This window comes from Schistocerca gregaria, chromosome 4 (genome assembly GCF_023897955.1).
Source record: "Schistocerca gregaria isolate iqSchGreg1 chromosome 4, iqSchGreg1.2, whole genome shotgun sequence".
Taxonomy (NCBI): Eukaryota; Metazoa; Arthropoda; class Insecta; order Orthoptera; family Acrididae; genus Schistocerca; species Schistocerca gregaria.
In genome coordinates, this window is record NC_064923.1 from 122,676,196 (window position 1) to 122,688,814 (window position 12,619).

The following is a 12,619-nucleotide window of genomic DNA, read 5'->3' on the forward strand; positions in this document are numbered from 1 at the left end:
TAATGTTATCTTTCGTCGATGCACACAGATCTTTGTGCAGGGAGTTGCTGCTTTGTTTTAGCTAAACCATTCCTTTCTTTACCTTGTGTTTGCATGGAGACAGCACTTCACGTCATCGGTAACAATACAGGATAGGTATGGTCGACTTTTTTCATGTGCCGACCAAGCAGAGATGCATGTATGGCTACCAGCTGATTTTTGAGATTTTGGTTTATAGCATGCAGTACACACGCACTCGATTTTTGAACCTTCCCAATTGCATGCAAACGTCACACGATAGTGGAGTGATCACATTTCGACACTTCTGCCAGTTCTCTACTAAATTGACATAGATCATTGTGGACTGATGCGTTTAAACGATCATCAGAAACCGGCCGGGTTATGGATTACCTCTGCCCAGTGATAGGGTGTTAGTGTTGTCCTTAACATTCCATCCTTATTAGTGAAAGTGGCTGGGTTGGACTGTGGCTGGGTTGGACTGTGGCTGGGTTGGACTGTGGCTGGGTTGGACTGTGGCTGGGTTGGACTGTGGCTGGGTTGGACTGTGGCTGGGTTGGACTGTGGCTGGGTTGGACTGTGGCTGGGTTGGACTGTGGCTGGGTTGGACTGTGGCTGGGTTGGACTGTGGCTGGGTTGGACTGTGGCTGGGTTGGACTGTGGCTGGGTTGGACTGTGGCTGGGTTGGACTGTGGCTGGGTTGGACTGTGGCTGGGTTGGACTGTGGCTGGGTTGGACTGTGGCTGGGTTGGACTGTGGCTGGGTTGGACTGTGGCTGGGTTGGACTGTGGCTGGGTTGGACTGTGGCTGGGTTGGACTGTGGCTGGGTTGGACTGTGGCTGGGTTGGACTGTGGCTGGGTTGGACTGTGGCTGGGTTGGACTGTGGCTGGGTTGGACTGTGGCTGGGTTGGACTGTGGCTGGGTTGGACTGTGGCTGGGTTGGACTGTGGCTGGGTTGGACTGTGGCTGGGTTGGACTGTGGCTGGGTTGGACTGTGGCTGGGTTGGACTGTGGCTGGGTTGGACTGTGGCTGGGTTGGACTGTGGCTGGGTTGGACTGTGGCTGGGTTGGACTGTGGCTGGGTTGGACTGTGGCTGGGTTGGACTGTGGCTGGGTTGGACTGTGGCTGGGTTGGACTGTGGCTGGGTTGGACTGTGGCTGGGTTGGACTGTGGCTGGGTTGGACTGTGGCTGGGTTGGACTGTGGCTGGGTTGGACTGTGGCTGGGTTGGACTGTGGCCCCCACAAACCCACCATCACGAGACACGAAAATCTTCTTGAATGTGGAGAGTCTCTAATGTCCAAACGATCCTCCTTGAAAAGAGAAAGCCAGTTTCTTGCCAACTCAGTCCAATGGCATTATCCCCATATGCAGCACAAATGTTTCTGGCTTCCTCCGCTTCTGTCACACCTCTGTTGAGCTCAAACAGAAGAGTATGTCACAAATGTTCAGATTTATCCACTTGTCATTCCATTTTCTGGCGTCCGCAGCTCCACTCACTGTCTTCAGATGACAATGTCTAAACTCAAATGTCAGCAGTGAACAAAAATAAAAAATGACAAATGATAGACTTATAGCAACCAGGATACTAGTATGCAAAACAAAAATGCTACGAACATATGCACCAACCTGATACATTCCACATATTGCGTTCCCCTCAAATCAAATACAACTGCAATCGTATATTCTTCATACTGTATTATAAAAGCACACTCACCAAAATTTCGTCATCTGCAGTCCATCGTAGTGGTCAGATTTCAATGAGCAGTAGTGTACATTGCACAGCGACACACAGGGCTAAAAACTCGCACCAGAGATTAAACGCACAGGTGTTCGTGGTGTTCACGGTCAGGAAATTAATTTTTGTTACTCCCCTATACAAATAGTCATTTGTCGTAATTACATTCAAGCAATACACTCTTTTACATTGTGGCGTTAGACGCCAACAGGACTTTTTAATCTTACCCTCCCACACATCACAATTAATGTCCCATTCCTTGCACAAATCTTGAAAACTTCGAGAGGAGTAAGATTACTAAAGAACATTTTAGTTAGCGTGATTATCTCGTTGTAGCTGGCTCAGTCTTATCTAGGAGTATTTCCTTCCAGCTGAAAATTTCGATTTCTTAGGTTCGTGTTGACAAAATAACTGTTAAAAAGTTAGCTGTTGCTATGAATATCTTTTATTTTAACCCATTTTTCTAAACCACACTGACTTCACAATTTCCCCGTTCAAAAAAACCAATAATGACATTGATGCAAAAGCACATATTTTGCTAAACTTGTCAACAACAGAGGCATGTCCACACTCCTTACATTCTGCGGTACTCACAATTTCCAGAGTTTCAAAAGCGAAAGAGTTCACGAAACAAAAGCTGAATCATCGCTAAAATATTGTTTCATAAATTACTCCAGAAAAGAATTTAATTATTAGCGTTAGACTGTGCAATTAATAATGTGAATTTTAAATATGCCACAAATTTTGTAATTTCAAATATTTTTAAAAGAAGGGTAATTTTAACTGTTGCTGATTATCGATTGTAACACATTAATTTCTTTTTTGTATATTTTAGCCTGAAATACACTACTCGCCATGAAAATTGCTACACCAAGAAGAAACGCAGATTATAAACGGGCATTCATTGCACAGATACATTATACTAGAACTGACATGTGATTACGTTTTCACGCAATTTGGGTGCATAGATCCTGAGAAATCAGTACAGAGAACAACCACCTGTGTCCGTAACAACGGCCTTGATACACCTGGGCATTGAGTCGAACAGAACTTGGATGGCGTGTGCAGGTACAGCTGCCCATGCAGCTTCAACACGATACCACAGTTCATCAAGAGTACTGACTGGCATATTGTGATGAGCCAGCTGCTCGCCCGCCATTGACCAGGCGTTTTCAGTTGGTGAGAGATCTGGAGAACGTGCTGGCCAGGGCAGCAGTCGAACATTTTCTATTTCCAGAAAGGCCCATACAGGACCTGCAACATGCGCTCGTGCATTATCCTGCTGCATTGTAGGGTTTCGCAGGGATCAAATGAAGGGTAGAGCCACGGGTCGTAATACATCTGAAATGTAACGTCCACTGTTCAAAGTGCCATCAATGCGAACAAGAGGTGACCGAGACGTGTAACCAATGGCACCCCATACCGTCACGACAGGTGATACACCAGTATGGCGAAGACTAATATACGCTTCCAATGTACGTTCACCGCGATGTCGCCAAACACGGATGCGACCATCACGATGCTGTAAACAGAACCTGGATTCATCCGAAAAAATGTTTTGCGATTCGTGCATCCAGGTTCGTCGTTGAGTAGACCATCGCAGCGGCTCCTGTCTGTGATGCAGCGACAAGGGTAACCGCAGCCACGGTCTCCGAGCTGATAGTCAATGCTGCTGCAAACGTCGCCGAATTGTTCGTGGTGATTGTTGTCTTGCAAACGTCCCCATCTGTTGACTCAGGGATCGAGACGTGGCGGCACCATCCATTACTGTCCATAAGATGCCTGTCATCTCGACTGCTAGTGGTAGGAGGCCGTTGGAATCCAGCACGGCGTTCGGTATTACCCTCCTGAACCAACCGATTGCATATTCTGCTAACAGTCATTGGATCTCGATTAGCGCGAGCAGCAATGTCGCTATACGATAAACCGCAATCGTGATTGGCTACAATCCGACCATTATCAAAGTCGGAAACGTGGTGGTACGCATTTCTCCTGCCTACACGAGGCATCACAACAACGTTTCACCAGGCGACGCCGGTCAACTGCTGCCTGTGTATGAGAAATCGGTTGGAAACTTTCCTCATGTCAGCACGTTGCAGGTGTCGTCACCGGCGCCAACCTTATGTGAATGCTCTGAACAGCTAATCATTTGCATACCATAGCATCATCTTCCTGTCGCTTAAATTCCGCGTCTGTCGCACGTCATCTTCGTGGTGTAGCAATTTTAATGGCCAGTAGTGTATAATAATATACAAAATCGTACGAAGTTTTTTAATAAAACAGTTGAGATAATTTTAACCTCTGCGAGAGTCGAGATTACACACGTATCGGTTATCTCTCGCTCTAAAAAGAAAAAAAAAATGTAATGTTAGAGGATGATGATGATTCATTAAAACTACTAATGGGCGAACCCACTGTTATCCAGAAACAGGGTAACGAATAAATTTTACAGCGGATGCTACTCCTGTGTTGCAGACGTGAGCGCCGAGCAGGCGCTGGTGTCGCGGCTGGCGGAGCTGCAGGCGCGGCTGCAGCACCTGGAGTCGCAGCACCGGGCGCGCCAGGAGGAGGTGCGCGCGCTGGCGCAGCCGCTGGCGGCGCTGCTGGACGCTGGCGCCAGCGCGAACGCCAGCGGCGGGGGCGGCTCGGGGCAGGGGCTGGGCGCGCTGGCGGCGCCGGAGCTGCGCGCGCTGCTGTCGGGCGCGGGCAACGCCAGCTCCGCGGTCGGCCAGGGCGCTGGCCCGCCGCTGCGCCTGCCCTCCGCCTTCCACTTCCTGCCGCACCTGCTCGACGCCGCCGGCTCTCTACGGCCCGCCTACTGCCTCTCCAAGGGCCGCGTCGGCGGTGAGTCCACTCTCCCGTCTACCTACCTACACAGGGTGTATCCTACATGCAGTTCAGAACTTGTAAGGGGTGTCCCACGAGTATATGCCTAACATACGATGACAAGCAGAGAGAAGAAGCGGACAGTGTTAAATTCTTGGGATTACAGCTTGATAAGAAATTCAACTGGAAAAAGCATGCTACAGAACTGCTGAAGCGTCTTAACAAATCTCTATTTGCGATGAGAATTGTCAGACATAGGGGATATAAAAATGAAAAAGCTGGCATACTATGCTTGCTTTCATTCCATAATGTCATATGGGATTATTTTTTTGGGGGGGGGGGGGGGTAATTCATCAAGCCAAGCTAAAGTTTTCCGGGCACAAAAATGTGCAGTAAGAGTTATATGTGGTGTGAACTCAAGAACATTCTGCCGAAGTCCACCGGCCGGTGTCACCGTGCAGTTCTAGGCACTTTAGTCTGGAACCGTATGACCGCTACAGTCGCGGGTTCGAATCCTGCCTCGGGCTTGGATGTGTGTGATGTCCTTACCTTAGTTAGGTTTAAGTAGTTTTAAGTTCTAGGGAACTGATGACCTCAGATGTTAATGAACTCTCACTGAATTTTGATAAGACACAGTACGTAAAGTTCTGTTCAGCAAATGGTATGATGCCATGAATAAATATAGACCTTAATCAGAAGCAGATAGCTAAGGTAGAATATTCAAAATTTTTAGGTGTGCCCGTTGATGAGAGATTAAATTGGAAGAAACACGTTGATGATCTGCTGAAACGTTTGAGTTCAGCTACTTATGCAATAAGGGTCATTGCAAATTTTGGTGATAAACATCTTAGTAAATTAGTTTACTACGCCTGTTTACACTCATTGCTTGCATATGGCATCACATTTTGGGGTGATTCATCACTGAGGAATAAAGTATTTATTTCACAAAAGCGTGTAATCTGAATAATAGCTGGAGTCCACCCAAGATCATCCTGCAGACATTTAAGGATCTAGGGATATTCACAGTAACTTTTCAGTATATATACTCTTATGAAATTTGTTATTAACAACCAAACCCAATTCAAAAGTAATAGGAGAAAGGATGATCTTCACTATTCAAGATTAAATCTAACTTTGGCACAGAAAGGGGTGAATTATACTGCCTCTTAAGTCTTTGGTCACTTACCAAATAGTATCAAAAGTCTGGCAGATAACCAACACGTATTTAAGAAGAAATTAAAAGAATTTCTGAATGACAACTCCTCCTACTCCATAGAGGAATTTTTAGATATAAATTAAGAAAAAAAGAAAAACAAATTATTAAAAAATAATAAAATTGTTATATTAACTTAATTATGTTGTTAAAATAACTTAATTATGTCATGTATTGGAAAATTTGACTCGTTCCACATCATTACGAAATATCGTATTCATGATCCATGGAACTGGTTTAATCTAATCTAATATCTAATCTAATGTCCCATACTGCTCAGAGACATTTGAACCATTTTGCAGACGTCCGTTAAGGGAACTAGGGATACTAGCTACTGCTTCCCAATATATTAACTCTTTAATGAAATTTGTCATTAAAAATATCACTTTTTCAAACCATCAGCTCAATTCACGGAATCAATACTAGAAATAAGAATAATCTGCACAAGGATTTAGTCACTTAGTCTTGTACAAAAAGGCGTGCATTGTTCAGGAACACACATTTTCAATAACTTGCCAGCAGCCATAAAAAGCTTAACAACCAATGAAATTCAGTTTAAGAGAAGCCTAAAGGATTTATTGGTGGCCAACTGCTTTTACTCCAGCGATGAATTTCTCAGTAGAACCAACTGATTATGTATATAAAAACAAAGATAATGTGACTTACCAAATGAAAGTGCAGGCATGTTGAACAGACACACAAACATACACACAAAATTCAAGCTTTCGTAACTAACGGTTGCTTCATCAGGAAAGAGGGAAGGAGAGGGAAAGATGAAAGGATGTGGGTTTTAAGGGAGAAAGTACGCGATCATTCCAATCCCGGGAGCGGAAAGACTTACCTTAAAGGGAAAAAAGGACAGGTATACGCACGCGCACAGGCAAGGAGGAGGATGTGATTATTCATACATAAATAAACACTGAACTCGCTGGAGGTGATACAGGGTGATGCATCATTCTCCAAACCAAATTGTAGCTCATTCCAGAAATATGTGCAGCAAGCCTCCTTTTCAAGATTCTTGGAGTGTTACACTGTTTCCAGCACCACAGTTTCTGGCACAGGTGTAATTTGTTAATGTCTACCCACTTCCAGTTTTGTCAGAGATGTTGATGCAGTCCTGCAAATGTTTCACTGTCGACAGTGCCTTCGGTCAGTCTTGAACCAAGCACACTGCCTCGTGTGCATTGCCTTTAGCGCTACCATACATGAAATGCATGTCTACACAAGCCTTGTTATTGTAATGTTTCATTACCACCTACACTTCTGTAACACAACTGATATTCTCCAAACAGCTGACATTAGTGGCATTCTGAAAGTGTATTGTGTTGTATCCATTCAGTTGACAATACCATGTCTCAAAAATGTAAACATTGACATCATCACAGACCCGGATGTGATATTTGCCCAGAATCACATTAGTAGTATCTGGTAAACTCATTGCAATTATATCTCAAGTGGTTTGTCTTTCGACCTATGTTTACTGAAACACATTTGCCTCTAGTAATGTATACTTTAAACTGTGTATGTTCATGTCATTATTTATAATACACCCAGTATATTCTGCAAGATATATTACACTTCATGGTGGATATACTTTGTACCACTCATTTCTGTATTCATTGAGATGGAAAAATTACTGTCTATATGGCTATGTATGCACCATAACCTTTCTTAGCTTCAGCATTGCTTGGTTATGAAGCACTACTGTGTGGAAGTCTGAATAAACAGAACTTACACGAATGAGCCAAAACTTTCTGACCACTGCTCCTGCGATATTGTCGCTTGCCAGCCTTGTGGACATGTGATACTGCAAGGTAAGTATATAAGCAGACAAATGGGGAATAATTATAACCTCCGCATGCTCTGCAAAGAGGCAAGGTAGGAGTACGCAAAATGCAACGGGGAATAAAAATATTAATGTGCTAATAGTAAACTGCAGGAGCGTCTATAGGAAGGTCCCGGAACTGATCTCATTAATAAACAGTCACAACGCCCATACAGTACTAAGGACAGAAAGTTGGCTGAAACCAGACGTGAACAGTAATGAAATCCTAAACTCAGATTAAAATGTATACCGCAGAGACAGGCTGGACAGGAGGCATGTTTATAGCGATAAGAAGTGCAATAGTATCGAAGGAAATTGACAGAGATCTGAAATGTGAAATAATTTGGGTAAAGGTCAAGATTAAAGCAGGGTCAGACATGGTAATTTGATGTGGCTATAGGCCCCCTGGCTCAGTAGCTGTTGTGGCTGAGCACCTGAAGGACAATTTGGAAAATATTTAGAGTAGATTTCCCCACTGTGTTACAGTTCTGGGTGGAGATTTTAATTTGCCAGATATAGACTGGGAGACTCAAACGTTCATAACAGGTGGCAAGGACAAAGAATCCAGTGACATTTTTTAAAGTGCTTTATCTGAAAACTACCTTGAGCAGTTAAACAGAGAACCGACTCGTGGCGATAACATATTAGACCTTCTCGTGACAAACTGACCTGAACATTTGAAACAGTTAATGCAGAACAGGGAATCAGCGATCATACAGCAGTTACTGTATTGATGATTTCAGCCATAAACAGAAATATTAGAAAAGGTAGGAAGATTTTTCTGTTTAGCAAAAGTGACAAAAAGCAGATTAGAGTAACTGACGGCTCAACACACAAGTTTTGTCTCGAGTACAGGTGGTGTTGAGTATCAGTGGACAAAGTTCAAAACCATCGTACAATATGCGTTAGATGAGTATGTGCCATGCAAGATCATAAGAGATGGAAAAGAGCCATCGTGGTACAACAACCGAGTTAGAAAACTGCTGCGGAAGCAAAGCGAACTTCACAGCAAACATAAACATAGCCAAAGCCTTGCAGCCAAACAAAAATAATGCGAAGCGAAATGTAGTGTGAGGAGTGCTATGCGAGAGACGTTCAATGAATTCGAAAGTAAAGTTCTATGTACTGACTTGGCAGAGAATCCTAAGAAATTTTGGTCTCATGTGAAAGCGGTAGGTGGATCAAAACAAAATGTCCAGACACTCTGTGACCAAAATGGTACTGAAACAGAGGATGACAGACTGAAGGCCGAAATACTAAATGTCTTCTTCCAAAGCTGTTTCACAGAGGAAGACTGCACTTCAGTTCCTTCTCTAGATTGTCGCACAGATGACAAAATGGTAGATACCGAAATAGACGACAGACGGATAGAGAAACAATTAAAATCGCTCAAAAGAGGAAAGGCCGCTGGACCTGATGGGATACCAGTTTGATTTTACACAGAGTACGTGAAGGAACTTGCGACCCCCCCCCCCCTCCCCTGCCCCCCTTCTTGCAGCAGTGTACCGGAGGTTTCTAGAAGAGCGTAGCATTCCAAAGGATTGGAAAAGGGCACAGATCATCCCCGTTTTCAAGAAGGGACATCAAACATATGTGCAGAACTATAGACATGTATCTCTAATGTCGATCAGTTGTAGAATTTTGGAACATGTGTTATGTTCCAGTATAACGACTTTTATGGAGACTAGAAATCTACTCTGTAGATATGAGCATGGGTTTCGAAAAAGGCGGTCATGTGAAACCCAGCTCGCGCTATTCGTCCACGAGACTCAGATGACCATAGACACGGGTTCACAGGTAGATGCCATGTTTCTTGACTTCCGCAAGGCATTTGACACAGTTCCCCACAGTCGTTTAATGAACAAAGTAAGAGTATATGGACTATCAGACCAATTGTGTGATTGAAGAGTTCCTAGATAACAGAACGCAGCATGTCATTCTCAATGGAGAGAAGTCTTTGAAGTAAGAGTGATTTCAGGTGTGCTGCAGGCGAGTGTTGTAAGACCGTTGCTATCCACAATATACATAAATGACCTTGTGGATGACATCGGAAGTTCACTGAGGCTTTTTGCGGATAATGCTGTGGTATATCGAGAGGTTGTAACATTGGAAAATTGTACTGAAATGCAGGAGGATCTGCAGCGAATTGATGCACGGTGCAGGGAATAGCAATTCAATCTCAATGTAGACTAGTGTAATGTGCTGTGAATACATAGAAAGATAGGTCCCTTATCATTTAGCTACAAAATAGCAGGTCAGCAACTGGAAGCAGTTAATTCCATAAATTATCTGGGAGTACGCATTAGGAGTGATTTAAAATGGAATGATCATATAAAGTTGATCGTCGGTAAAGCAGATGCCAGACTGAGATTCATTGGAAGAATCCTAAGGAAATGCAATCCGACAACAAAGGAAGTAGGTTACAGTACGCTTGTTCGCCCAATGCTTGAATACTGCTCAGCAGTGTGGGATCCGCACCAGGTAGGGTTGATAGAAGAGATAGAGAAGATCCAACGGAGAGCAGCGCGCTTCGTTACAGGATCATTTAGTAATCGTGAAAGCGTTATGGAGATGATAGATAAACTCAAGTGGAAGACTCTGCAGGAGAGACACTCAGTAGCTTGGTACAGGCTTTTGTTGAGTTTCGAGAACATACCTTCACCGAAGAGTCAAGCAGTATATTGCTAGCTCCTACGTATATCTCGCAAAGAGACCATGAGGATAAAATCAGAGAGATTAGATTCCACACAGAAGCATACCGACAATCCTTCTTTCCACGAACAGTACGAGACTGGAATAGAAGGGAGAACCGATAGAGGTACTCGAGGTACCCTCTGCCATGCTCTGTCAAGTGGCTTGCAGAGTATGGGTGTAGGTGTAGGTGTAAAGCCCGCACCTGGTTGGATGACTACAGATCCTTGTTACACCACATCAGTAGTCATTTCTGGTTATGCTGTCATCCTTGCGAACAGCTGTCGAATCGTGTACCATGCAACAGATGCAGGCTGATGGGACCAGTATTATGCCATGGGGGCACTCATCCGGGCTTCCATGGGACCTATGACAGTAATTCAAGACATCAGTACAGTTGTGGATTATACAGACATTATTGCTGACTGCCTGCATCTTTCCCAATAATGGCAATGCCATCTTTTACCAGGATAACTGTCCATGTCACAAGGTAATGATAGTGTGGTTTGAGGAGCATGATAGTGTACTCATATTGTCTTGGTCACCAATGTCACCTGATCTGAACTCAGTGGAACACACTTGGGACATTATCAGGCTATTGGCCAGTAATTTATGGAAATTGCGTAGTCTGATCACAGACATCTGGTGCCGCATACCTCCAGAAGCTTAACAAGGACTTGTAGAATCCATGCCTTGGCAGAATGGCTGCTGTATTGGGTTCCATAAGGGGACTGACACACTGTTTAGCAGGTTATAAAATGTTCTGGCTCACTGTAACACAGGGAACAAGCCATAACTCCCCCTCACAAGCTTGGCAACCTACACCCGAGATTTACGCTCATGCAGCAGCAGAACTCACACATGGTGACAGTGACTGGCATTATTTTTTCTGGTGATAAGAGTCATTTGTAGACCTAGATATAATTTTCAGTAAAGGAAACAATGAGCAACACACAACAAAAAGCAAACAAAAATACACAAAGCATTCAGTAATGGCTACCTCAATTGCTTGCTGTGTGGTGACAGTGCCACAAACAAGGTAATATAGGCCTGAATTGTACTGGCATCTTACATAAGCCCTCTCCAAAATACTCCCACCTAAAACTGCCACATTAAAGTATCTGCACAACACCAGCAGCCACGTTAGCAGATTAAATTATAATTAAAGTCTTCATATTACACGAACAACTATCCTTTTTTAATATACAGACAAATCACCACAGGTTGTGTAAAGTTTGCTTTATGTGATTAGTTTAATTTGTCAACCAATACCATCCTTGTATATTCGTTCCTCTGGAGGGAAAAACTTGAAGGTTTAAAGCACTGCTTGCCACAATTTACACCATAGCTATATTATCATCAATAATATTGCTTCCCCCCCCCCCCCCCCAAACAACATTATTGTTCCCTTCGGCAAGTATTCACCAGTGGTGGTGTTCTGGCTTGGTGGCAGCACTGACAGGCTTCAACTAGTGGGGCTGGTAACAAGTTGGTCCCTTTCTTTGGAATGTTCTCTAGAGTCCCAGAATGACATCCTTTTAAGACATTTTTTCAATTTCAGGAAAAGAAAAAGGTCATGGGGACTCCAAGCAGGTGAATATACAGGGGGATGTGGAACGAAGGGAATGCCTTTTCAGACAAAAAATTCAGTGATGGAAGTGTGCATCTGACATGGGGTGTTGTGATGCAGCATCCACTTGTCTTTAATTTACTGTCTCACTTGAGTCACTCTTTTTGTGAACTTTTCAAGGACATCTTTGTAAAACATTTGGTTGACACCTTGTCCTGAAGGAACAAATTCCTTATGCATGATACATCGAATGTCATTAAAGTAAATCAGCATTGAAACTTCCTAGCAGATTAACACTGTGTGCCGGACCAAACTCAAACTTGGGACCTTTGCCTTTCGCGGGCAAGTGTTCTGCCATCTGAGCTACCCAAGCACGACTCATGCCCCATCCTCACAGCTTTACTTCTGCCAGTACTTCGTCTCCTACCTTCCAAACTTTACGGAAGCTCTTCTGTGAACCTTGCAGAACTAGCACTCCTGAAAGAGAAGATATTGTGGAGACATGGCTTAGCCACAGCCTGGGGAATGTTTCCAGAATGAGATTTTCACTCTGCAGCGGAGTGTGCACTGCTGATGGTAGAGCACTTGCCCGTGAAAGGCAAAGGTACAGAGTTAGAGTCTCAGTTTGGCATACAGTTTTAATCCTCCAGGAAGTTTCATTTCAGCACACACTCCACTGCAGAGTGAAAATCTCATTCCGGCAGATCAGCATTGTTTTGGTCTTTGATTTCCTCATTCAAGCTTTTTCAGGCAAGATG

At 43.9% G+C, this 12,619-nt stretch overlaps 1 protein-coding gene across 4 annotated transcripts in view; it reads left to right on the top strand.

Annotated features, from left to right (window-relative positions):
- The window catches only part of LOC126266596 (alpha-1,3-mannosyl-glycoprotein 4-beta-N-acetylglucosaminyltransferase A), a 705,207-nt gene that overhangs the window by 630,700 nt on the left and 61,888 nt on the right, over window positions 1–12,619 (top strand). For all 4 annotated transcript variants that reach the window (XM_049970912.1, XM_049970913.1, XM_049970914.1 and 1 more), the window contains one exon: window positions 4,212–4,580. In XM_049970912.1, coding sequence (XP_049826869.1) covers window positions 4,212–4,580 — 369 coding nt within the window. The remainder of the gene's footprint in view (window positions 1–4,211; window positions 4,581–12,619) is intronic.